At 56.2% G+C, this 25,444-nt stretch overlaps 7 protein-coding genes across 7 annotated transcripts; 5 read left to right on the forward strand and 2 right to left on the reverse strand.

The window, feature by feature from the left end:
• Positions 1–724: 724 nt before the first annotated feature.
• Positions 725–3,724, forward strand: J7T54_007330 (uncharacterized protein; the record flags this gene model as incomplete). The annotated part of the gene is made up of 1 exon (XM_051507019.1): positions 725–3,724. The coding sequence occupies one exon, from the start codon at positions 725–727 to the stop codon at positions 3,722–3,724; it is 3,000 nt and encodes a 999-aa protein (XP_051361707.1).
• A 164-nt stretch (positions 3,725–3,888) lies between these two features.
• Positions 3,889–4,579, reverse strand: J7T54_007331 (uncharacterized protein; the record flags this gene model as incomplete). The annotated part of the gene is made up of 3 exons (XM_051507020.1): positions 3,889–4,103; positions 4,153–4,326; positions 4,387–4,579. 3 exons carry the CDS (start codon positions 4,577–4,579, stop codon positions 3,889–3,891), a joined length of 582 nt encoding a protein of 193 aa, XP_051361708.1.
• Positions 4,580–4,782: 203 nt separating this feature from the next.
• J7T54_007332 (Aminopeptidase-like protein) lies at positions 4,783–7,425 on the reverse strand (the record flags this gene model as incomplete). Its single annotated transcript, XM_051507022.1, has 1 exon — positions 4,783–7,425. The coding sequence occupies one exon, from the start codon at positions 7,423–7,425 to the stop codon at positions 4,783–4,785; it is 2,643 nt and encodes an 880-aa protein (XP_051361709.1).
• Positions 7,426–9,178: 1,753 nt separating this feature from the next.
• J7T54_007333 (Ran exchange factor Prp20/Pim1) lies at positions 9,179–11,227 on the forward strand (the record flags this gene model as incomplete). The annotated part of the gene is made up of 1 exon (XM_051507023.1): positions 9,179–11,227. The coding sequence occupies one exon, from the start codon at positions 9,179–9,181 to the stop codon at positions 11,225–11,227; it is 2,049 nt and encodes a 682-aa protein (XP_051361710.1).
• Positions 11,228–12,119: 892 nt separating this feature from the next.
• On the forward strand, positions 12,120–16,113 carry J7T54_007334 (DNA damage-responsive transcriptional repressor-like protein; the record flags this gene model as incomplete). The annotated part of the gene is made up of 3 exons (XM_051507024.1): positions 12,120–15,661; positions 15,729–15,742; positions 15,884–16,113. The coding sequence occupies 3 exons, from the start codon at positions 12,120–12,122 to the stop codon at positions 16,111–16,113; spliced, it is 3,786 nt and encodes a 1,261-aa protein (XP_051361711.1).
• Positions 16,114–16,218: 105 nt separating this feature from the next.
• Positions 16,219–16,467, forward strand: J7T54_007335 (uncharacterized protein; the record flags this gene model as incomplete). The annotated part of the gene is made up of 1 exon (XM_051507025.1): positions 16,219–16,467. One exon carries the CDS (start codon positions 16,219–16,221, stop codon positions 16,465–16,467), a length of 249 nt encoding a protein of 82 aa, XP_051361712.1.
• A 4,634-nt stretch (positions 16,468–21,101) lies between these two features.
• J7T54_007337 (Xanthine dehydrogenase-like protein) lies at positions 21,102–25,217 on the forward strand (the record flags this gene model as incomplete). The annotated part of the gene is made up of 1 exon (XM_051507026.1): positions 21,102–25,217. The coding sequence occupies one exon, from the start codon at positions 21,102–21,104 to the stop codon at positions 25,215–25,217; it is 4,116 nt and encodes a 1,371-aa protein (XP_051361713.1).
• Between the last annotated feature and the right edge of the window lie 227 nt (positions 25,218–25,444).

Consider the following 25,444-nt stretch of genomic DNA (forward strand, 5'->3'; position numbering starts at 1 on the left):
AGTCGTGCTGGAAAGACGTAGTATCACGATGATCAGCGACGACAAAAACAACGAGGAACGCTACAGTAATAAGTGGACTTACTTACCGACCCTACTACACACGTGACGGATGAAGTGCGAATGTAGACTACTATATCCCTTACCTTAATACGCCTAGCCTAGCACTTCCCGTCCATCTGACATGATCTGGGGAAAGCGAGACGTGATGCAACTCGAAGATTCCACCCGCGATGTGCATTAACAACACTAATGTGCCTTGCGCCCGGAGGGTGTTAGTACCTACAGTAAGGGAGGTCCATCCCGCCCCGCACCCACCCACTCACAGTAACCAGGTGATCCTGCCTGCATCAACAGTCCTGCAATCCACGATCAATTCACCCTTCTCCATCCTCATAGCCGCTACCTGGTAACCTACAATGCTGTATCATACCGTCTCTCTTGCCACTCGTTTATGCAACTAGATTTCAAGCGCCAGAGACGGACGGTCATCTCGGCCGGATTGAGTCGAGGCTGACCTGCGCCTGGCTCGATCACCGCATGCGAAACAGACTATTATTACTCCGTACCCAGCCTCCCGATCCCGTGTGGGAACAGCGACGATTACGAAAGCGTCAGACTGCTGCACCCCGTGTAGCAATAAATACCATCGCCTTCCCTATCGCTCCGACGACGAGGCGACACATCGACCTCGCAGTCGTTGCGAGACAAAGGTCGCCCACCTACCATGCGTCGTGACTCGCTCGACGTCCACATGGACCTCTCGCCCAGCAATGAACCAAACACCCTGGTCGTCGACGATGATGATGCAGACCTTCGCTTGATGACTGACACCTACGATCTCTCCATGCCACCAGAGCATGATGATGAAGACGACGATGACCCCATCCTCCACGAAGACAGGGTATTCACCCCTCCACCACACATTGCTGCCCGATTCTATCGCCCCTCGCACGCTCGTCGACGGGAATCCGCTGCTTCCTCGCGACGCAACAGCTTCTCCTCCGCACATTCGAAATGCTCTTCGAGTTTGCCGACCGAAGGGGATCAAAGCAAACACATTGCGCAACACTTGAGGCGCGCGTCGTTCCTCGAAGATCGCAAGGCACGCCTGGCCGACCGAGCCGCACACGCGGAAAAAGTCCGCTTGCGCGCTGCCACGGCAAAGGCCGCATCCAAAGACACCAAGCCCTCCGAAGAGCGCGCTCTGGCAGCCCAGCAGGCGCGTGAACGCAACCTGGCAGAGATCGTGGCCAACTGCGCCGAGGAGGTGAAGCGGGCCAAGCAAGTTGCTACACTCATGAAGGAGAAGCGCGAAACAGACCAGGCCAAAATGAAGGCGCAAATGGAGGAAAGGCTCGCCGAGGCTGATCGAAGACGGGAAGAGCTGCGGAGGCAGAATGCAAGGAACCGCGGGAGAGGCCAAAGCGTCCTTGTGCGGAAGTCAAGCCCTGTGAACCCGCGACGTCGGATGAGCCCCGAAGAGGCCGCCTCAAAGATCCTGAGTTGGTGGAGGTGCTGTATCCGGCGCAGGGCAATGATCGACTTCAACTCGCTAGGCCTTTCTGTGGATGGCATCAGAAGCACGTCCTTCGACACAGTCACGGAGTTGCTGGCTGAGGAAAAGGTGCTCACTACGACAGCAAGGCTACTGCGCACCTGCGGACTGCAAGAAGCGGACCCCGGATCTGTTGGCGAAATGGCTGCTGTTCGTACGTTTTTGAGCGCCTTCTTGATCCTGGGACACCCCAATCAAGTCCTGGCCACCAAAACAGATGGGGACAACGAAGGCGACATGTCCTCTCATCGGCTACCCAGTGCCGACCTAGATAACCCCCAGCTACAGGACCTCGTCAGCAAGGCCAAGGACCTGTTGATCGTGTTCGAGAATATCCTTATGCGGCTCTCCTCGACCAACCGATATACCGTGCCGCCAGCTCTGGTCAGCAAGCTGCCAGAAGCATATGCCGTCTTTCACAACGCCTTCATCGCTTGGAAGTCACGAGACTCGAATGCCCTTATTGAAGTCATGTTGATGCAATTCGTCGAACTTGACGCCATCTTCCAGACGGTCAAGGACACTACGGACGACGCAGCCTCGCAGCTGTACCAGCAAAGCATCCGCGACAGTCAACTGATGCTCATCGTGCGCATCAAGAAACTCGCTGGCCAAGAGGCGGGCAAGAAGATGATCTTTGACGCTGTCGCCGAAGCAAGAAAGGCAAGGAGAGCCAAGAAGAAGACGGGCGATACAAAACCCCGTGTTGCAGAGCCAACGCCAAGCGAGAGCGACGCCTCTCAGCGACCACTCACCCCTCCAGCCACACCGTCGAACACACAGGCACAGACTCAGACAAAGGCCATTGCCATCAAGTCGCCAGGTGGTCTCGGCGGCCTGCTTCCCGACAACCGCGGCATTGTTCACGAACTGGCTATCAACAAGGAATACCAGATTCCTATCAACGAATACAAAGCGCAGGTATCCGATGCTTCACGTTCCATGTTTGAGCAAATGCGTGGCAGTATGCAGAGCGATGCGCCAATCGACAACGCCGTCAATTTCCATTTCTTCATGCTCATGGCTGGCGAGATCAAAGACAAGCTGCAGCGTATGCTCAAGCCTGGCAACAGCATGTACAACCTGATCCAGGAGATGTTTGATCCCGAGCTCGCGCAGAAACAGTTTGAGCGCGGAAGCTTCTCGTATGAAAAGTTCTTTTCCGCCATGGCAGGCCTACTGCCCAAGCTTTGCGCGCCGTTCCGAGATGCCGAGGTCAAGGATCTGGTGGATAACAAATTGGGCGATGGCAACTTGATCGACAGGGTCGAGGCCTTGAGCGGCTTCATCGATGTCATGCTGTGCGATTACATTAACTACATGCTCCGGGTTGCTGCTCCCCAGTTGATCGAGTCTGCACCACAGTACGAGGCGAAACGCTTCACGCAGGAGATCGAGTCAGGGGAGATTGACCTCAGCGCTGCGGAAGCGGCCTGGAGAGCGGCGAGGACCAAGGTTCTCGCTGAGGTCCAGAGGCGAGACCCCGAGGGGATCAATCACCCAAAGTCTCGCCCAACAGGCACGCGCATATACGCGCAAATCTTGGTGGACGTCTTCACACAGCCACTGCCGCTGGAAGAAGGCACTGTCCCAGAGATGCTACGACTGGACAGTCAAAGAGTGTCCGAAGTCTCCAAGACTGTTCAGCATGTGATCACTGTTGGCGCGGTGCTCTTGCAATGCAAGAATCTTCTTAAGCGAGACGTTCGCTCGCCTTGGAAGGTGGAGGCAAGTAGAATCATGAGCGTGTTGGAGGCTAATCACCCCAACACGGAAACGATTGTCGACGGCACTATGGCGGCTGTGGAGGGCCGAAGCATGCCTGCTGCCACCAAACAACATCTTCGCGCGCTCGTGAGCAAGGTGATCACTGCCAGCCAGGACATGGCCATCCGCGGCACGGAACCACGCGAGCCCGTTCTGCGTTTGCTCCTTACTCGGCTGAGGGGTAACATCTTGGCCCGTTTGGCGCCTGGCTCGGCCAGTGAGCGGGTCAAGGCGGCAAACACGGCGGGCGAGAGGCTCGCGAGCCTCGGTTTGAGTGAGTTTGTCGACCGCGTGCGTGGGGTGAGCATGCTTCTCGAGAGGATTGGGGCTGTAGACCGTGGTGCCCACGGGGCATGGTGGGATGCCATCGCCACAAAGTTAGAGCAGGAGGATACGAGTTAATCTTGTGGACGGGTCTCGGGCATGGCGTTGGGTAGCAGTAGTCGGCGTCGTTTGTTTTTACATGGGGCTGGTTTCTGGGATTAGCGTACTGAACGCGGACACACACACACCAGCGAAATTGAATTGTCATTTTACACTACCACAGTCACTCATGGCGTGACCGGTCAAGAAGATGCCGACCGCATCATGGGTGTCATGAGCTCACTCATCTTGATGCCCTCGACAACTTTGAACCCCAGCCTTTCGTACAGACCGATAGCATGACCCTGGGCGTCCAGATATAAATCCCTCCCGTCAGCTAGAGAAGCCACATGTCTCACCAACTTGCTAGCATGGCCCTGCCCACGAGCAGACGGATGGGTCATGATCAACTCAATATCTACACCCGCGTCAATAGCAGCAACGTGTGCGCGGCGAGCGTCACTCACAAACATGTTTCCTCCCACCCATGGCGGCGTCATGCTGCGCGTCCATCGCCCCGTAGAACTCTTGTATCTTGTCCAAACTCATCCCTTCATACGGAGAGGGCCATCCGCGTCCGCGCCAGCCCTGCGTCTTCTCGGGCCCGGTCTCTGTGAACCAGAGGAGCATCGACTTGAGGCCTTGTGGTTTTTTTCTATCAGCGGGAGAAGGAGAGTGAAGCAACGTTATGGTAGACGAACCGCTTTCATTTTTCAGGACGTGGATCTGCCCAGGCTGGGATGGATCGATAAAGCGGGTGAACGCTTGGGTTAGATAGGCGTCGCCCGTGGCCGTGGGCGGGAACACGGAGTGGAAGTATTCATCACTAAAACACGTGCGGAAAATGGCGAGGATGGACGGCACGTCGTCTTTGGACGCGAGTTGAGGCTCCATCTTGATTCTTGACGAACAGAGGAGGACAGGAGGTGGGAAGATGGGCAGTTTCAAAACTACAACGTGAGAGGAGCGGGGATGGCACACGAGTACGTCCTACATGTGGAGTGGAGTTCTGTCACTGACTGGCGAAAACCGTGTTTGAAGCACGATTACTCTTCATTATTAATTTTTTACATACGCTACAGTTTGCTGCCATTCAGTCACATGTAGCCGTTGCTGCCGAGCCACTCCTTGAGGTTAGCGGCGTCACGCTGCTTGTACGCAGCACGACCGCGGATCTTGTCCTTGACCGTGCTCAACGTCCTGTTGAAGCTGCTCGTGTCCTTGTCCGCGAAGAAGGAGTCAATGTCGGCGACAGCTGCCTCACTGGTGAAGCGGCTCAAGCTGACGTTCACGAAGCGGTCCACGACAATCGGGTTGCCAATCTTGGTGACAATGGCATCCCAGTTCTTCTTGGTGTACTCCCACTGCATGGGGCGGGCAATCACATTGTTGGAGAGCGACCCGGCGAGAACGTGCATGTCGGCGCTGGGAACAGCATCCGAGGGGGGTGAGGTGTTGAAGTTGAAGGGGATGATGGACTTTTGCAGGACGTCGGCATCTTTGGTGAGGCCCAGGACGCTCAAGCAGAAGAGCTTGCCGTCAATGGACTTGGTGTTGAACCACTCCCTCTTTAGAATGTCAACGGCGCGGGCGGGGTCCTTTTGCACACCGGCACGCCAGACAGAGGCACGGAGCGAGGGCTGAATCGGGTTGGCCTCCTGGTTCTCTGCCCAGGCATCGAAGCGCCGGAGAGCCTCCTCGGTGATCTCGGGGTGACCGGAAGCGACGGCGGTGCCAATCAGAGACTTGCGCAGGATTCCGACCAGATAGTCCTCGCCCTCGGGGAAGTCCCATCCAATCTCCTTGACCTTCTGGTCAACGAGCTTGAGGGCAAAGTTGTCGAGACCCTTCTTAAGCTGCTCATCCTCGCCAAATACAGACTTGATGGAGCCGATGGTGTCGAGGATCTGGCTCCAAACCAGAGAGTGCGTCTCCTTGTTGAAACCGCGAAGGAAGGTCAAAAGGGCGGCTGTAGTACCGTTGCCGGAAAAGGCAAGGTCGGCGGTCGACCCGATGATGGCAATCTTGTCCTCGGTGCTCAGCCTGTCGAGTTGCTGGCTCAGCTTGGCCAGACGCGCTGGCGGGTAGTTGACACGGTAGAAGCCCGTGGCACCGCTGTTGAGCTTGTAGAAATCATCGTCGATACCGCGGATGGTATCCTCCTTCTTCTCGAGAGACAGGGCGGCAATACCGGCCTCTCCCTTCTTGCCCTCAAGACCAAGAGGGATCCACCAGGTTGTTGTGTCCTCCTCAGGCTTGACGTCGCCACTGGATAGGAAACGAGACTGCTTGATGGAGATTTGACCAGGCTCTTCAGCAATCGTGACTACGGGATGTCCGATTTTGGAGATCCAGGGATGCATGATCTCGTCGACATTCTTGCCGGAAGCCTCGCTCAATGCATCCCACAGAGCCTTGGTCTTGGCGTTGCTGTAGGCATTGGCCTTGAGATAGTTGGAAACGCCCTTGAGGAAGATCTCGACACCAAGATGATTGGCCAACATGCGAATAGCGGAGCAGCCCTTAAGGTAGCTGATCGAATCAAAGATCTGGTTGACGTCGAGAGCATCACGAACAGGAACGTGAATAGGGTGGCTAGAGCGAATACCATCCAGGCGGAAAGCGGCCTCCATACCCTCGTTGACGAACTGAGACCAGACCTGCCAGTCAGGGTGCAGGTGGTCAACAGCGAGCCAGCCGACCCAGGTAGCAAAGCCTTCGTTCAGCCACAGCTCATCCCACCAGTCCATCGTGACGAGGTTACCAAACCACTGATGAGCAAGCTCGTGGGCCACAACGTAGGCAACCGAGTTCTTGAAGCGAGGGTCAGAAGTCTTCTCGTCGTAGAGTACCTGTGTGGTGCGGTAGGTTACGAGACCCCAATTCTCCATGGCACCATGAGTGAACTCGTGGACCGCCAGGAGGTCCGACTTGGGCAGAGGATAGTCAATGTCGAAGATTTCAGAGAAGTAGTCAATGATCTTGGGGGCGTGCTCGAGAGCCCAGCGGCCTTGCTCCTTCAGCCCGCGCGTGGTGTAAACGCGGACAGGGATGGGGTTTCCGTTGTACTTGCGGTCAGTGTACTTTTCGACATACTCAAAGTCGCCGACAGCCCAGGCAAGCAGGTATGTGCTCATGATCGGGGAGGTCTCGAAAGACACCATGTTCCAGCCGTCCTTGGTGGGGGTGGTGGACTTGACGGGCATGTTGCTCAGCGCGACCTGATCCGTGGGGACCTCAATCTCAAAGTCGAAAGTCGCCTTGAGGTTGGGCTCGTCGAAGCAGGGGAATGCGCGGCGCGCATCACAGGACTCAAACTGGGTGCTGAGCATGTAGTGCCACTCATCGTCGCGAGGAACAGACTTGGAAGGCTCAACGGTTGGCTTGTACTTGGAACGGTAGAAGCCGGCCATCTCGTTGTTCATGATACCCTCAAAGTCGAGCACAACGCGAGACTTCTTGGAGACAGGCAGCTCATCGTCAAAAGAGATGGTGGCACGCTGGGCCTTTTCGTCGTAGGAAAACTTCTTGGTCTCGTAGTTCTTCTGATCAGTTGAGACCTTGGCATCGAGGAGCTTGATCTCAAGGGTGTTGAGGATAATGTCTTTGGTAGGGGCGGTGATCTCGGCGTCGATGGTGACGGTGCCCTTGTATGTCCATTTCTTGAAGTCGAGGTCCTTCAGCGAGACAATGTAGTGGGAGGGCTTGATGTGCCCGGGGAGCACATCGCGGTCCGTCATCTTTTCGGGTCTGCGAGCACGTGCGTGTGCCGAGCAGCGTCGGGAGGGAAGAAGACTGAACAAAGGTGTCAATCACGTTGGTCCAAGTTCAATTGGTCCAGGTGAAGGAGAGGAGGATATAGAATAGGATCGAAGAGGGGACGAGACGGCGTTTGGCGGGGGTCTTATGATCTTGCCCTGCAGGAGCTCCCCATCGCGGGGCAGCTGCCGCCACATCCGTGACCACTGGAGGCACCGCCACATGTCAAGTGGAGGTAAGGTGGTGATGACTGGCTAACATACCTGGAGATACTGGGGCTATGAGAGGGCCTTCGAGCAGATTGCCTTGACTGTGAGAGGTCGGTAGAGTTTCCAAAAGAGGGCTGAGACCGTGAAATAGTGGTAAAAGAATGTACATAAGCCATGCTCGCTCTGCCTTGGGTCAGAAGTGCGGCGCCGTCCTGCGCAGCGGAGCTCCACAGTGACTGGAGGGGCCTCAGGCCGTATTGCCGCATCAGGAAGCCACTCATGGCGCGCGTTGGGACTTCAAAAGTCCTTTTGCGAGAGTGCAATCCTCAGGCACGCCAGGTGCAGGCGACTAGACGCCGTTGACGACCGCGAGCAAGCTGCCTGGAGGAGCAATGACCGGAAGGCCTGCCGTGTGCTAGCTGTTGTCTTCCACGGCGTGATACGGGACACGACAATGGCGTGCAGAGTTGGTCATGGATAGGATCAACGGCGCAAGGAGGCTTCAGGATGCAATTTGATGCTCAGGTCGAGTCAGGGGAGGACGCGGTTGGTCAGTGCGTAAAAGGGACACACACAGTGATTCACACGTTGCAGCTCACCTATGCAGGGTTTGGTATTTCACGTTCAATTCTGGACGAGCCCAGGTGTTGAGCGCAATCATATCTGCGCCCGTTGTAATTACATTCAAGCTCAAATAATGTTCAGTTTTTCTTACTCCAACGTGCAATTCGACGCTTGCTAGCAAAAGCCGCTGTTTCAACGCCACTCGGATTAGCTTGGCGCTGCCACAAACGGGACAGCCCAATCGCTCAAGCTCGCAAACCCATCTTCTCATCGTGGGCAATCGCATCAGCTCACCTACATTGCCATGAAGATGGCTATACTCGCGCTGAGTGGCAAACGTGCCTCGCAAGAAAGACTGTCAATCGACTCACAGCTTGGACCTTTTCATTTTGCGCCGGTTTTCGATGTCTAAAGATATATCTCGATCCTTGCGAAAAGTCTTGCTCAAAAAACTGGTATCTACACTGCAACCCAAGTAGAAGGTAATCCCTTACGGGACACTCGATGGAACATGGCGCGGATGAAAATATACCCTGTCGCAAACCCTCACAACCCAAAGAGTTCCCGAATGGAAGACGACGAGGACTCCAATGGCACCCCTAGCCAACCAACGGCAAGGCGCCGCGGCAAAGGAAAGACTGGAGGAGCTACTACTACATCTCAAGACCAAAAGTCACCATATCCGAGTGGCATAGCGACATTGCTTGACGAATACCCGATGCCAATGGCAACAAGCATGCCTGATGCTGGGGCGCCACCAAGCCCTAGAGAGGAGGCCAACGATGTGCCTCAATCAGTCGTTTCTACAGCAGTTCAGATCCTTTCCGTTGAGGACGGACGGACTCGAAATGCAACGGTGCTTGGCGATGTAGGCCCTCCGGTCTCAACGCCTGTCTCCAACAGAATCCAGGTCGTATCTCGAAAAGACAATTTACAGCTTCGAGGCTTGCCGAAAAGGGCAATGTCTCCTGAGCATCTCGACCACAACGGTTCAACTGACGCCGTTCGACCTAGAAAGCGCCAGAAAAGAAAGCACTTCGGCAAAGGACCGCAGCCTTACAAAAGCCAAGTGAACGCTGCGAACACGGCAAATCCACGGTCCTCTCCACAATCGCCGTCGGAAGCCCAGCATGGATCTCCGGAAAGGGTGAAGCTCGCTGAAGATAGGGAAATAATCAACGAGCCATGGTCCCTCTTCGTTTGTGGCGACGGTCAGCTTGGCCAGCTCGGCCTCGGTCGTAGAGGGAGAACCCGGACCTTGAATCCGACACAGCTCCCCGAGCCAAAGCTCAACGAAGAACTGCCAAAGGACGTCGTTGATTTCGACTGTGGATCGGATCATTGCATTGCTCTGACGAAGGACAATAAGATTATGACCTGGGGCAATCCCGAGTTTGGTGCTCTGGGATGGCCATTTAGAGCCGCCATGGCGACCCCACAGCTGACGAACGGTGTTAACAAGATGGCCTTGGAGACTTGTGAGCCCAAGGAGGTCGATTTCGCGCACCTAGGAGATCTGACCTGGACGGCTGTCGCGGCGACGAACAATGCATCGTTTGCTTTCACAGACAAGGGTCATGTGTATGGGTGGGGTACATTTTGTTACGAACGATACCTCAGCTGTCGTGACGAGGCTTCATTCCAAGCGCTGGGCTATCCAAGGGACAGGCTTAGGAAATTTCCAGTCGGACTCACCGAGCCTGGCGAGATCGCCTACAAGCCAAAGCGGATCGGGGAGCTGAAAAATATCTTTTCTATTGCTGCCGGTGCTCAGCACGTGCTCGCTGTGGGCATGGACAACAGAGTCTATTCGTGGGGAGTGAACTCCTGCGGACAATTGGGGCGAGGCGTTGATCAGAAAAAGGGCAACCGTGACATGCCTGGCAACGTGGACCAGGACGCCTCTGTACGTGATCACCGAGGGCACACTCGCTCTCACAGAGACATACGCTTCCTTGACGAGGAATATTTGAAGGGCGATTTGGTCAACTCGAAAGACACTGCAGGATACCTTGCAGATGCTGAAGTGGAGGAATTTATCCGCCAAGGAGCGAGTGAATGGCTGAAACCGACAGTCATTGCTGTCGACGGTGACAAGTCTGGTCGCACTCCCATATACTGGGCTGCGTGTGGTGCGCGTCACAGCTACTTGGTCGACAAATCTGGCCGAGTCTATGGCTTTGGCAGCAATGATCACGGTCAGCTGGCCGTTACTGAGAAAGAGCGGAAGGCATTCAGTGTGGGTAGCCAAGGACAAATTTTCCCAAGCGCGAGAAAGCTAGACGAGCCCCGAGAGGTAGAAAGAATGGCCGCGGGCGAGCTTCACACTATGGCACTGTTGAAGCCGACGAAGGGTAATGTCGGAGGTGAGCTTAGGGCATGGGGCTCATACGACGACTACGCTCTGGGAATACCGCCAGCAGACCTTGGACCACATAATGTTGCAGAAACAAACAATGGAATCGTCGTCACGAAGCCTGGTCCGGTTCCAGGCCTGCACGACATTGTCCACATTGCAACCGGAACCTACCATACCATCGCCATCGACAAGGATGGACATGTCTTCACTTTTGGCGCTTCTGATTATCACCAGACTGGGCGTCCAAGGTTGACGGCGCAGCAAATCGAGAGCAAACAGCGCCCAGATGTCCAGAAGAGACCAATGCCCCTTTTCGGGACGACAATGAAGAGCCTGAGCGTCTGCGATGTTGCGTCCCAACCGGATGGTGGTGAACTGCAGCTGTCGTTGCGATGGACCACCAAGGTTCGAACTGCTAAAGCCGGGCGAGGTTTCTCGGTCTTTGGAGGCATTCCTCGTCCCACGGAAGACCTCAGAGCGGGTGTGACACGAACATCGAAACACAAAGACGCCGAAGGGGAGCGCGAGCAGATTGGGCGCTTCAAACTGAGGACGCAGTCTCGACATGCAGGTGGAGACATGTCGGATGAGGATGAGTGGTACGATGGCCGGCCGCAGCGTCCTTCCAGACGCCAAGGGCAAGCGAGATAGTCTTTTTTCCAGGACGAGAGGTGCGAGACATTTGGTTAGAATAAGGTCTGTCTGGGCATTGCCTGGTTCATTCGAGCCTGAGCGATCCAAAGAAGCGTTATCAAATGTACATAGGCCGAGTGCAGTTTTTGCTCAAGCTTATCTACCAGTCTCAAGTTTACCCGGTCCATTTTCTTGAGAACTTGAAAGCAGGGGCTTTGCGCTTGGAGATCCTCCAGGGGGCGTTATCAGATCTTATCAATCATCAGCCGCAAGCAGCAGAGGCCGGCCTGCAGCCTGAGGCATACTTTTAGCTACGAGCATTTTATCTGTGACCCTGAAATATCTGCACTTGCCCCCGCAATGATTTTGGGGCAACGGCGCACGAAAACGATTGCGTGGATAAGAGTGCCTTCTGTGGGCAAGTACGTAGATTACGACTTATGCGTGAACTGCAGAGAATATCTCAGCATCAGCCCTGCTTCGGCGAGCGGTCGTCATCGATCATGACCGTCACGCTGTCTTTCCCCTGCGCAAGCTTTTGCTCCATTACGCTTGCCCAAAGGGGTAGCCCCCTTCAGCGACCAATCACATCAAGCGGAGCCGAGGTAAGGCGCCCTCGCTGCCTGCACCTGCACATTCCCAGCATGCACTGACTGACTGATGGAGGTGACTCCCGCTCGCTGCAGTCTGATCTCTCACTCAACCTGCTGGCTCCCCCAAACTCCACGACCAAGTCGAGCGATCCGCAGTCACGGTGCTAATTTCATTGTCGACCGATTGATTTTTCTATCCAGTTGAAGCACCACACCGCGATCCAAAGTAGCAACACCGACAATTATCGACGCTGCTGCCATCTGGCACGCACCCACCCCTCCCGTCGGTCGCATGTAGCGACGAAACCGATCCCGCCATGTCGACCGAAGCCCTCGGCGTTCTGTCTGCTGCTGCCGCCGCCGCTCAAAGCGCAGGAAAAGCAGAGCAGGGCGCCTCGCCGGCCTTTTTGCACTCGCCGCCTGATAGCAACAATGCGGCCAAATCGGAGGGCAGCGACTCGGAACTCAGCGACTTAGACGAGGAGCCCGTCCTCCCTGGGCCGCCACTGACTGCGCCGAGTCAAGCACCGCAATTCTCGACGACCGAGTTTCCTCCCGTTCACGAGCCTCCAGCCGAAAGCGATGCGCCCGTGGAAGACGACATTGGCGAGGTCTTGCCGGCCGACTGGTCGGGCAACGTTGCCATCTTCAAGCCGACGATGCACCAGTTCAAAGACTTTGACAAGTTCATGGCCAAGGTGAATAGCTACGGTATGAAGTCTGGTATCATAAAAATCGTCCCGCCCAAGGAATGGCTCGACGAACAACCACCCCTCGACGAAATGGTCAAGACGCTTCGAGTTCGCGAACCCATCAAGCAAGACATCATGGGCTCCAACGGCACATATCGCCAAGTCAACATACTTCACGGCCGTTCGTATAATGTACCCGGATGGAAGAAGCTATGCGAACAGAGCGAACACCAGCCGCCAGCCCGCCGTGGCGAGCGACGAGCCAACGCCGACAAGCCGAAGCCCCGAAGGTCAGCAGCCGCTGCTCCTGTGCCGAAACCGCAAGAGCCGCCCCGACCCAAAAAGCGCGGTCGAAAACCGAAGCGAGGCGGCAGAGCAGGAGGCAGGGGTGGGAGAAGCGCCAGGGCTCAAGAGGATCGACCTATGACGCCGGTATCTCCCAAAGCTGAAGAGGACGAATCTATGGAGACGATCGAACATGACCAGCCAGAAATGGGATTTGCAACGCGGGGAGGAAAGGCCAAGACGCAATCCGTGTCAGCTCGTCGCAAATACCAGAAGCGCGAAGGGTCGGCCATGATTGATGAGGCAGCGTTTAAGGACTTTGACTACAAGATGGACATTTCCGATTACACGCCCGAGCGCTGCGAAGAACTGGAGCGAGCATATTGGAAAACCTTGACATACGCGCCTCCTCTGTATGGTGCCGACATGATGGGCACCCTCTTTGACGACCGCACGGAAGCATGGAACCTCAACAAATTGCCCAACTTGCTGGATGTCCTAGGCACGAAGATTCCTGGTGTCAACACAGCGTATCTTTACTTCGGCATGTGGAAGGCGACGTTCGCGTGGCATTTGGAGGACGTGGATCTGTACAGCATCAATTACGTACACTTTGGTGCGCCAAAGCAATGGTACAGCATTTCCCAGGCGGACGCTCGCCGCTTTGAGAATGCCATGAAGAGCATTTGGCCCGCCGATGCGAAGGCCTGCAACCAGTTCTTGCGCCACAAGGGCTTCCTCATCTCGCCTCAACACTTGCTCCAAAACTACAACATCAAGGTCAACAAAGTTGTATCGTATCCAGGAGAATTCGTGGTCACTTTCCCCTACGGATACCACTCGGGATACAATCTAGGATATAACTGCGCCGAGGCTGTCAACTTTGCGCTTGAACCTTGGCTGGAGATGGGCAAGATTGCGAAGCGATGTGAATGCGCGCAAGCACAAGACAGTGTCTGGATCAATGTTTACGAGATTGAGCGCAAGCTTCGTGGCGAAGAGACAGACTACGAAGAGACCGACGAAGACGAGGACGACGAAGAGGACGAAGAGGAAGACGATACAGGGATTCACTCGCCGCACGGCCAAGTTAAGATCAAGGTCGCGACCAGGAAGCGAAAGCGACAGGCCGGTGAGAAGGCTGGTGAGCCGAAGGTCAAGAAGATCAAACTGCGGCTGAAGAGGCAGGCTGAGCCTCCTTGCTGTTTGTGTCCGAATGACATCTCTGCCATGGAACTCTTACCGACTGACGACGGTCGCAAAGCGCATCGCGTCTGTGCGCTGTATCTGCCTGAGACGTACATTGACACAGTGGACGACCATGAGATTGTGTCTAACGTGAGTGGCATCCACAAGGACAGGACTGAGCTCAAGTGTCTGTATTGTCGCTCCAAGAGAGGCGCGTGCTTTCAATGCTCACAGAAGAAATGTGCGAGAGCGTATCACCCGACATGTGCTGCCGCGGCCGGTGTCTTCATCGAGGAAGAGGATGTTCCAGTGTTCGGCGACGATGGCGTCGAGTACAAGGAGCAGGCATTCGAATTCAGCTGCCGTTTCCATCGCACGAAGCGCGACAAGAAGCGCGATGGCGAGGCACTTGAGAACGATGAACGTATTCGGGAGCATGCAGCGAAGCTCAATAAGGGCGACGTCTGCCAGCTCCAATACTTCCGGGGCGAGGTGTTTGCTGGCATCGTTGTGGAGAACCGTGCTGATGAACAGATGCTTCTCGTGGACATTTTGCCCTCCGGCGACCGTCTTGAAATCGAATGGAAGTGGCTCGCAGTCGCCGATCCAGCTGACTACCACTTGCCCAAGGCCTCACCCAACGCCCTCCCCTTGCCACCGTCGCAAAAGGCCAAGGATAAGCTGAACGCCAAACGCTCCGAGGACGAGAGGCCAAGGAAGGATGACGTTTTCGCACCAGGTTATGCCTGGGCCGAGTTCAATCACCACGTGCTTGATCGCAATCCCGAGCAGGTCAAGGTTGACCTCTCCAAGGACAACCAGCTCTGGTACTTTATCGGCAAAGGCTCGACGGATACCAAAGCGCAGTACACTGAGGATCCTAGGAGACAGTGCCACAACGCCAAGGCCAACTTCTTGGACACTCTGCCTAAGCCGCCCAAGCCTGTCAAGGCAGTGCCAAATCCAACCGTGCGGAGGCAATCATACAATACCAACCCGGGCTTCATCTACGCGCCAGGCATGTCAACGACACACAACACACCACAAGCTGCAGCGAAGAAGGAGCCAAAGCCTTACCAATACAAGCCTAAAACGCAAATGTCGTACGGCTATCCAGCGCCGCAAGCTCCTACTTACACTGCGCAGCAGTTCGCGCCCAGCACTCAGCCCCATGCTTCTCGTCCGATCAACAACTCGTACAACTATTACTTGCCACCGGGTTCTCAGTCGGGACAGCAGGGGAATCAGGCTTACACTCAAACACCTGCGTATTCCCAGCAGCAGCTCGAGGTCAAGCCGCACAGGACACCCATGAACTATCATAATCCCAAGCAGCCGTATCAAGCACCTGCCGCCCAACAACACTCATCGCCATCTTGGGGGCAGCCGTCGCAACAGAACAGCTACCAGCAGACGCCGCAATACCCCCAGCATCCTCCTCAAGACTACTCACAGAGCTCTGTGCCGCGCCCAACAAGCTCGGTCTCGCCGCCTTCAATGTCAGGGTCTCCTGCTGCACACCAACCAGCCGCCTTTTCACCACCGGCTCCATCACATAGTCCCGCGGCACTACCGCCGCAAAGGACCATGTCGACACCTTCATCCACGTCCGCTGTGCCCAAAACAGCGCAGGCCCCTGCCGCCACTCCGACATCCCCTCCTGTTGCCGCTAAACCAATCCAGCAGAGACCGCAGTCTTCCCAAAGGAAGAGACAGTGGTCTTTGCATCCCATGACATATGAAAAGTGGCCATTCTTCCAGACTCACTACAACAGGTACGCTGATCGTGCACACGTCTGATCGTCAACTAACGTGCTAGGGACTTGTCTAAGTACCGTACTCCATATGCACCCTGGGGCGGATTTACGAACGGTTTCGAGGGTGACCTGAGAGCCCATCTCATGGCTAATCCTCAGGAGCTATTGAGACGCTCCAGCATGACATCTGCATCGCCGCCGACTATGGCAGCCAGGCCTACACAGCCGACGAATGTAGCTGGTCCTTCACAACCTCCTGCCGGCGTAACAACTTCGAAACGACCTGTGGCAGCCAAAGTGGCGAGGAAGCCCTCGTATACGAAGAAGCTGCCGCCCCCCACGCCCAATATCGCGTCTCCGCCGCCCATGCCTCTGATGGCCGACACTGAGGTGCCGCACCGCCAGGCTGTTATTGTGCCTGAATCCAAGTCAGAACCGTCGGCGGCGCCCGCTGCCGCTGCCAAGCCCTTAGCGCCTACAAAACACAAGTCGCAATGGGGATCTGGCTCAACAACACCCGTGGAGGCACCGACGCCGACGCTTGCAACTCGGACGACTACGCACGGAACGGCGCCCAAGCAATCGCACGTGCCACTGCCTGCGAAATTCCTGGCTGCCATAAGCTCATCTCAGCCTGGGTCGCCCACGTCGGCAACGTCGGCAACGTCTGCTCAGTCGATAGCGGCCATTCCCCCAACGCAGACGACCGCGCCCTCTCAATCACCTGCTGCTGGTGGGAATAGAATCTCCACCACGCCAGTGCCGTTCCCCAAATTCCCGAGCATGACACCTCATCAAGCAGCGGTTCGTGCATCGACCGCGTCAACGGGATCGCAGTCCGAATTTCACAATGGAGAGACGCAACAGTTTGCTGACGTCCCGGGGAGTGAATCTATGGAATTCATGGAACGAATGATGGCAAACTTGCGTTGCCTGGCAGCAAAGCTGTAACTGCACTATGGCAATGTCGATGGCGTTACGAACCTGGGAGAGGGGCATGCATGGACACGGGGCGAAAGATACCAGGCATTGTATGGATCAAGAGGGCATCCATGGTTTGAAAGGCGTTGGGAGCGATGTATTTTACTAAAGGTGGATGATTTCTTTTTAATCGTGTACTCATAATATTATGTGTCCACCAGTCCGTCACCCACAACACACATAGTTGTTGGGATTCGATATGGGCGTTTGCAATGTTCTTGCTTGCCCACAAGGTAGAAGTTTTTCTACGATACGAGTGTCCGTATACCTACTATGACTAGCTGGCGGTGTTCCTGTCGTTCGCGGTAGTTGGTAATGTGTATGGGCTAAAGTTTAACCTCGTTCGCGGCAACTTTCATCCTGACTTCACTTTGCCAGATAAGAAGAGGTGAGCTTCACCAAGCTGCGTGTGAACCATCAGGGTGTGGCTCAGCATTTTGACATTCGTCTCGACCCATCTTACGCACCTTCCTCCAAAAACAAACTCATCCAGAAATATTCTACCCGAAATTGCCGATTCACAATCACGAAAGCATCCAGGCCGATGCTCTGGACTACTCAACCGGAACAATTAGCAAGTGAAGCCTTTTACTTCTCTTTGGATCCCACGCTGGCCCTCGGCTGCCATGAGACCCAGGGGCTCTCGTGGCCGGCCAACAGCCCAGCCCGATGCTTGGCAAAACCTCGACGAGTGGGTTCCATGGAATGAACAGCTACCATTTGAAATCGAAAAGAAACAGCAAGACGCAAATCGCCGACAGGATCCCATGGCCCCCTGGGGCCCGTGCATAATGAACCCATCCTCGATCTCTGGCGATAAGCGCGCCGAGATTGAGAGGTGGAGGACGTCTGTGCACAAGGCTGGCGCGGGCGGTCCAGGAGAGGACAAGGACGGCAGTTCATCCACCAACGACACTTCTCGACAACAGATAATACGATCTGATGGAAGCACTGTGGAAGGCGTTAAGGATGCATGGGCGTATGCTGAGCGCCAGGTGAATCCCAAACAGCGCTTTCCGCAGACGTGGTGTCCCCTAGCGGACGAAGGGCCCGCGCGGCTGACCAGATACGAGAGCTCTGGCAGGGTGGTTTTTCTCCGCGGCCGAGAAATTGGCGCCGGCGGTTGGGCTGTCGCGTACAAAGTGTACAGGATGCGGGACGGGATCATCCTTTGTGGCAAGACGGTGCAACAGACGCGCGACCCTAAAGTCGCGGCCGAGATGCTCCAGAAGTTGAAACACGAGGGCCAGGTCCTTGGGAGGCAATCCCATGTGAGTTTGATGAACATCGGAAACCGTATCGCTAGCGATCGTTTTGGAGCTGACGATAGATCAGGACCATCTGTTACAATACAGGGGATTTTTCGAAGACGAGAGCGGCCCTGACAAGGCGATGTTGCTGACGGAGTTCTGCAATGGTGGAAACTTGGACGAGTTCATTCATCACCACACTGTTGGGGGTATGAAGCCCGAGGACACTGTTCGCTCGCTGCACCAGGTGAGCTCGTCCCTCGAATACCTACATCTTAAATCGCTCTTCCACACGGACGTCAAGCCCAAGAACATCTTCATCCGCTGTGTCAAGCCCTTCAACGTGGTGCTCGGCGACTGTGCGGACATTCAGCCCAGCTCGTACAAGGGAAAGCTCCTCGGAACGAAGCTGTTCCACTCTCCGCAAATTGTTCAAAGGAGAGCGCAGTGCGGTCCAAGCGACGACGTCTGGGCTCTGGGGATCTCGGCGCTCGCCATGATCGACATGTCACCCAAGGTCATGTACAACGTTCATGGCCCTAGGCGGAAAGACGTGAAGGTGGACTACGACGATTACCCAGCACAATGTGGCACGCATGCCCTCAGCCTGCGGGAGCTTAACAAAGGGAATCCACTGGTCAAGGTCATCCAGAAGATGCTGGAGCTGGAGACGACGGAGCGCTTCAGAGCGATTGATGTGAGGCAGACCATGGAGGGGCAGCTTGACAAATGGGAGGGGAAGACCCTGAACATCACCCCTCCTGAGGGGTTCCAGCAGGTCGCATTCTGGTGAGCGGCCTCGGCCCTCGAAGCTCTGCACCTCGTGCCGGAGCATTGCTTTCCACGGGCCTCAATGCATTGCGTACGCCGTCTCCGATCAGACTGTACGTTCTGACAGACTGGACACATGCAGGCTTCGGCTTGCTCTGTGTGGAAGATCACGGGATTCGCACAAAATGGTACAAGTGACGCCATCGCCAGAACAGGCTTGGCGTTGCTGCGAAGCCCACAAGGAAGATCATGACTAATCCAGATCAACCTCCTTCCCGCAAGAATCGGAGCGACATCGCAGTCTGGAGGCTGGAGTGATCTGTTGAGTGGGATTGTATGTACCTTGCCTTCGGCTAGCAGAGGGACTACCTGCATCTCCTTTGTTCTCACGCGGACGATAACTTGAACAGCCGTGCCGTCACACAAGCGCGTTTTCATGTCGCGGCTCGCCACGTCGTTTCTGTTCCGCTCCGCCAACCTCACGACTCAACCTTCTCTCCTGCGTGGCTTCTGTACCTCTGCCAGAATGGCGAGCAGCAAACTGAAGCCTGCGGGTCGCGTCTCGGGCCAGCGACAAGATGTATGGTCCATCATCAACGAGGCAGCGGCCAACTCGCCCAACCAGCCCATCATCAACCTCGGTCAGGGCTTCTTCGGCTACAACCCGCCCAAGTTCATCCTCAACGCGGCCAAGGAGGCTCTCGACAGGGTCGAATGCAACCAGTACTCGCCCACCAAGGGTCGTCCGCGTCTCAAGAAGGCCCTGGCGGATGCCTACTCGCCGTTCTGGGGCCGTGAGCTGAACCCAGACACAGAGGTCACCATCACCACGGGTGCCAACGAGGGCATGCTCTCGGCCTTTATGGCCTTTATCGAGCAGGGGGACGAGGTCATTGTGTTCGAGCCCTTCTTCGACCAGTACATCTCCAACATTGAGATGCCCGGCGGCAAGGTGCGCTACGTGCCCTTGCAGCCACCTGAGACGGGCGCCACGGAGACGACGTCGGCCGCCGAGTGGACCGTGGACTTTGACCAGCTGGAAAGGACAATCACGCCCAAGACCAAGATGATTGTCCTCAACACACCCCACAACCCCGTCGGCAAGGTCTTCTCCAAGGACGAGCTGCAGAGGATTGGTGACCTGTGCGTCAAGCACCAGATCATCATACTCTCGGACGAGGTCTACGACCGCCTCTTCTACGTGCCTTTTACGCGCATGGCGACACTCAGCCCTGAGATTGAGCGGTTGACGCTTACAGTCGGGTCAGCGGGCAAGAACTTTTACGCTACCGGATGGCGGGTGGGGTGGCTGATCGGGCAGCCGCATCTTCTGCAACACGTCTCAGCCGCGCACACGCGCATCTGCTTCACGTCGGTGTCGCCGCTCCAGGAGGCGTGCGCCGCGGGGTTCGAGCAGGCGGAGGAGCAAGGGTTCTGGCGTGACACGATCACCGAGATGAAGAACAAGATGGACCGGTTCAACCAGGTCTGGCCTGAGCTCGGGCTACCGTACTCGGAGCCGGAGGGCGGCTACTTTGTGCTGGTGAACATGGCCAAGGTGAAGATTCCGGCCGACTACCCGTTCCCTGAGCATGTGGCGAGTCGACCGCGTGACTTCAAGTTGGCGTGGTTCCTCATCCAGGAGGTGGGCGTGGCGGCCATCCCGCCGACCGAATTTTACACGGAGGAGAATCAGCACCTGGCTGAGGATTATATCCGGTTCGCTGTGTGCAAGGAAGACCAGGTGCTCGAGGATGCGAAGGAGAGGCTGAGGGGCCTAAAGAAGTACATGCAGTAGACTAAGTTAGGTGTGGAGGTGGGGGTGGGGGTGGTAGAAGATGAGAGATAAATTGGGTGTGTTGTGAGGCTGCGCATCAATGGGATAATGCCCTGAATACTACAAGGTCTACTTGCAATCCCTCGTGAAGAAAGAACAGTCACCGGAGCGCATCAGAGTGGAGGTGGTGAGCTCCGATGGGGGATCTGAGATGTGATGGCGGAGCCGGCCGTGGATGCGGGGTGCCAGGGTTAGTGGGGGGTCCTTATCTCACACAGCGCCGGGATGGAGGGGCTGATTCGCACCCGCACTCGTCAGGATTGACACGCACACCCTTATCTCGACGAACCTTTGACCATCACCATTTCGCCACGACTTATGAACTCTCTAATCCCATCACGTTCTTTCATCCTGCTGAGAGCAGGCAACTTTTGCCATCAAGTCAAGCCGCGTAGCGTACGAGAAAGTGTCTTTCAAACCCTACGCAAGTCACATGTGGTGAGTCAGACTGGTACAGAGCAACAGCTGGGCGTTTGCTTGGTGACACCAGTCACAACCATCATCGTGCGCTTGGTATACTGCAACTCCTCCAGCCAGCATGGCACCCATAGCAGTCTCTCCCGAGCGGGATGGCTCGACAGCTGCCCTCGCTGCCCTCACAGCCTCCTTTGACGACACAATCACCTTCTACCTCAACGGCACCCGCACCGTCCTTGGGAACATCGATCCCGAGGCCACAGTCCTCGAGTATCTCCGTGGCATCGGCCTAACAGGAACCAAGCTTGGCTGTGGAGAGGGTGGTTGCGGCGCCTGTACTATTGTCGTCTCGCAGTACAACCCCACCACCAAGAAGATCTACCATGCCAGCGTGAATGCATGCCTCGCGCCACTCATCTCCCTCGACGGGAAGCATGTCATCACCATCGAGGGCATCGGCAGCACGAAACGGCCCCACGCTGCGCAGGAACGCGTGGCCAAGAGCCATGGGAGTCAGTGTGGATTCTGCACCCCGGGCATCGTCATGAGCCTGTATGCACTGCTCAGGAACAACGACGCACCGGATGATCAGGAGATTGAGGAGGCCTTTGACGGCAATCTTTGTCGGTGTACAGGGTACCGACCCATTCTTGACGCGGCGCAGACATTCTCCGTGGATAGGGGGTGCGCCAAGGTGAAGGCCAATGGAGGAGGCTGCTGCATGGACGGCAAGAATGGCGCTGCTGGCGGTGGTTGCTGCATGGATCAGAAGAATGGCGATGGCGAAAAGGGGGCAGACAAGATCAAGCGGTTCACGCCACCCGGCTTCATCGAGTACAAGCCCGACACGGAACTCATCTTCCCCCCTGCCTTGAAGAAGCACAAGATGCAGCCGCTCGCTTTCGGCAACAAGCGGAGAAGGTGGTATCGACCGGTCACGCTGGAGCAGCTCCTCCAGATCAAGAGTGTCCATCCAAACGCGAAGATTATTGGCGGGAGCACAGAGACCCAGATTGAGATCAAGTTCAAGGCGCTGCAGTATCCCGTCTCTGTCTTTGTCGGGGACATTCCTGAGCTCAGGCAGTATGCCTTCCACGAGGACCACATTGAGATCGGCGGTAACGTCGTCTTGACAGATCTGGAGCATCTGTGCGAAAAGGCGATTGAGCACTACGGGAAGCAAAGAGGACAAGTGTTTGAAGGTATGCTGAAGCAACTCAAGTTCTTCGCTGGGCGACAAATTCGCAATGTCGGCACGCCGGCGGGCAACCTGGCCACGGCCTCACCCATCTCGGATCTGAACCCCGTCTTCTGGGGCGCCAACGCGGTACTGGTGGCCAAATCCCTCGAGCAAGAGACAGAGATCCGCATGGCGAGCTTCTTCACAGGCTATCGCAAGACAGCGCTTGCCGCGGACGCTATCATTGCCTCGATCCGGATCCCCGTGACGGCGGAAAAGGGCGAGTACTTCAGGGCGTACAAGCAGGCAAAGAGGAAGGATGACGATATCGCCATTGTGACGGCCGCGCTCAGGGTCAAGATGGACGACGAGGGCATCGTCACCGAGACCAACTTGATCTACGGTGGCATGGCGGCCTTGACGACTTCGGCCAAGAAAACAATGGAGTACCTCGTCGGCAAGAGGTTTGCCGAGTTGGAGACTCTCGAAGGCGCCATGACGGAGATGGGCAAGGACTTTGACATGCCCTTTGGCGTACCTGGTGGCATGGCTTCGTACCGCAAGGCGTTGGCCATGGGCTTCTTCTACCGCTTCTACCACGATGTGCTTTCCAAGATTGATGCGGAAGGCAAGGGCGTCGACACGCAAGTCATCTCTGAAGTGGAGCGTGAGCTCTCCAGGGGCACTATCGATGAGCATGCTGCCGTTCAGTACGAGCAAGAGGTCACCGGCAAGGGCAATCCGCACGTCGCCGCGCTCAAGCAGACCACGGGCGAGGCGCAGTATACGGACGACATTCCCTCTCTCAAGAACGAACTCCACGCCGCCTATGTCTTTTCGCAAAAGCCGCATGCCAAGATTGTGAGCATCGACTACTCCCCTGCCCTGGATATCCCCGGCGTCGTCGACTACGTGGACGCCAGTGACATGCCGAATGCAGCAGCCAACCGGTTCGGTGCACCGTATTTCGATGAACTCTTTTTTGCCGAGGGCGAGGTGTTTTCGCATGGCCAGGCGATTGCGATGATTCTGGCCACGTCCTCTGTGGTTGCACAATTGGCGGCTAGGGCTGTCAAGGTGGTGTATGAGGATCGACCTGCCGTCATGACCATTGAAGAGGCCATTCAGCAGGACTCATACCATGATCTTTACAGGGAGATCAAAAAGGGCGATGTGGAGCAGGCGTTCAAGGACTGCGACTACGTGTTTACTGGCACGGCGCGAATGGGCGGTCAAGAGCATTTCTACCTCGAGACAAATGCCTGTGTCGTGGTGCCCAAGCCGGAAGATGGCGAGATGGAGATCTTCTGCAGCACGCAGAACGCCAACGAGACGCAGGCCTTTGCTTCGCGTGTCTGCGACGTGCAGGCGAACAAGATCAACGTGCGTGTCAAGCGACTGGGTGGTGGCTTTGGTGGCAAGGAGACGAGGAGTGTGCCGCTGAGCTCTGCGTTGGCGCTGGCAGCCAAGAAGACGGGACGCCCTGTGCGCTGCATGCTCACGCGCGAGGAGGACATGATCATGTCCGGACAGCGTCATCCCTTCCTGGGCCGGTACAAGATTGGTGTCAACAAGGACGGTAAGATCCAGGCGCTTGATGTGGATATATTCAACAACGCAGGCTGGAGCTACGACCTGTCGCCCGCGGTGGTGGAGAGATCCATGACCCACGTCGATGGCTGCTACAATATTCCGAATGTTTTCGTCAGGGGGCGGATCTGCAAGACAAACACCATGTCCAACACGGCGTTCCGAGGCTTCGGCGGCCCGCAAGGCATGTTCATCGCCGAGACGTACATGGAGGAAACTGCTGATCGCCTGGGGATGCCCGTCGAGAATCTCCGAGAGGTCAACTTCTACCAACCGGGCGAGAAGACTCATTTCAACCAGGCGCTGGAGGATTGGCATGTGCCGCTCATGTACGAGCAGGTGAAGACGGAGTCCGAGTACGAGAAACGCCAGAAGGAGATTGAAGCGTTCAACAGGGGAAACAAGTGGCGCAGGCGGGGATTGGCCATTATTCCTACAAAGTTCGGTATCTCCTTTACAGCGCTCTTCCTGAACCAAGCCGGCGCTCTGGTGCACATCTACCATGACGGGTCGATCCTCGTCGCCCACGGCGGTGTCGAAATGGGCCAAGGTCTACACACGAAGATGACCCAGATCGCCGCGCAAGCACTTGGAGTGCCGCTGGACAACGTCTACATCTCCGAGACAGCCACCAACACCGTCGCCAACGCCTCGTCCACGGCCGCGAGCGCGTCGTCGGACCTGAACGGATTCGCCATCTACAATGCGTGCGAGCAGCTCAACAAACGCCTGGCGCCCTACCGCGAGAAACTGGGTCCCGAGGCCACGATGAAAGAGCTCGCGCACGCGGCGTACTTTGACCGCGTCAACCTCAGCGCGCAGGGCTTCTACAAGACCCCCGAGATTGGGTACACCTGGGGCGAGAACAAGGGCAAGATGTTCTTCTACTTCACGCAGGGCGTGTCGGCTGCCGAGGTCGAGGTCGATCTCCTGACGGGTAGCTGGACGTGTCTCCGCGCCGATGTCAAGATGGACGTGGGCCAGTCGATCAACCCGAGCATTGACTACGGGCAGATTCAGGGCGCTTTTATCCAGGGTTTGGGACTCTTCACGATGGAGGAGAGTCTCTGGCTCCGGGCCACGGGGCAGCTGGCGACAAGGGGACCTGGCAACTACAAGATCCCCGGGTTCAGGGACATTCCGCAGCAGTGGAACGTCAGTCTCCTCAAGGACGTGACATGGGAAAACCTGCGGACTATCCAGCGCAGCCGCGGTGTGGGCGAGCCGCCCTTGTTCATGGGGAGCGTGGTATTCTTTGCCATCCGAGATGCGATCCGTAGCGCGCGACGAGATGAAGGCGTGTTTTGCAAACCTGCAGTCGAAGGGGGCTCGAACGATGAGGGACTGCTGAAGTTGGAGAGTCCGGCGACGAACGAGAGGATCCGGCTTGCGTGTGAGGACAAGATTATGCGGAAGGCGAGGGTACAGGCCAAGGAGGGGGAGAAGAGCTTCTTCGTGGCGATATAGCGATGTTGAGATATCTTATGCAGATGACGTACAACTCTCAAAGACTTTGCTAGGCGTTCATCGAACAGGGTACAGGGTGATTTAACATCATGCAGATATTTCCTGTCGTTTGTGGAATGGAAGATAACCAATGGCTGCTTGGTTCGTGATTGCGCGCGTGATCATCCCGCAGGTAGCCGAGGCACAGCGACAATGGCAGCTGAGACATACATTGGCTGCCAGCAGCA

Source organism: Emericellopsis cladophorae (assembly GCF_022114955.1).
Source record: "Emericellopsis cladophorae strain MUM 19.33 chromosome Unknown NODE_27_length_275652_cov_118_915141, whole genome shotgun sequence".
Taxonomy (NCBI): domain Eukaryota; kingdom Fungi; phylum Ascomycota; class Sordariomycetes; order Hypocreales; family Bionectriaceae; genus Emericellopsis; species Emericellopsis cladophorae.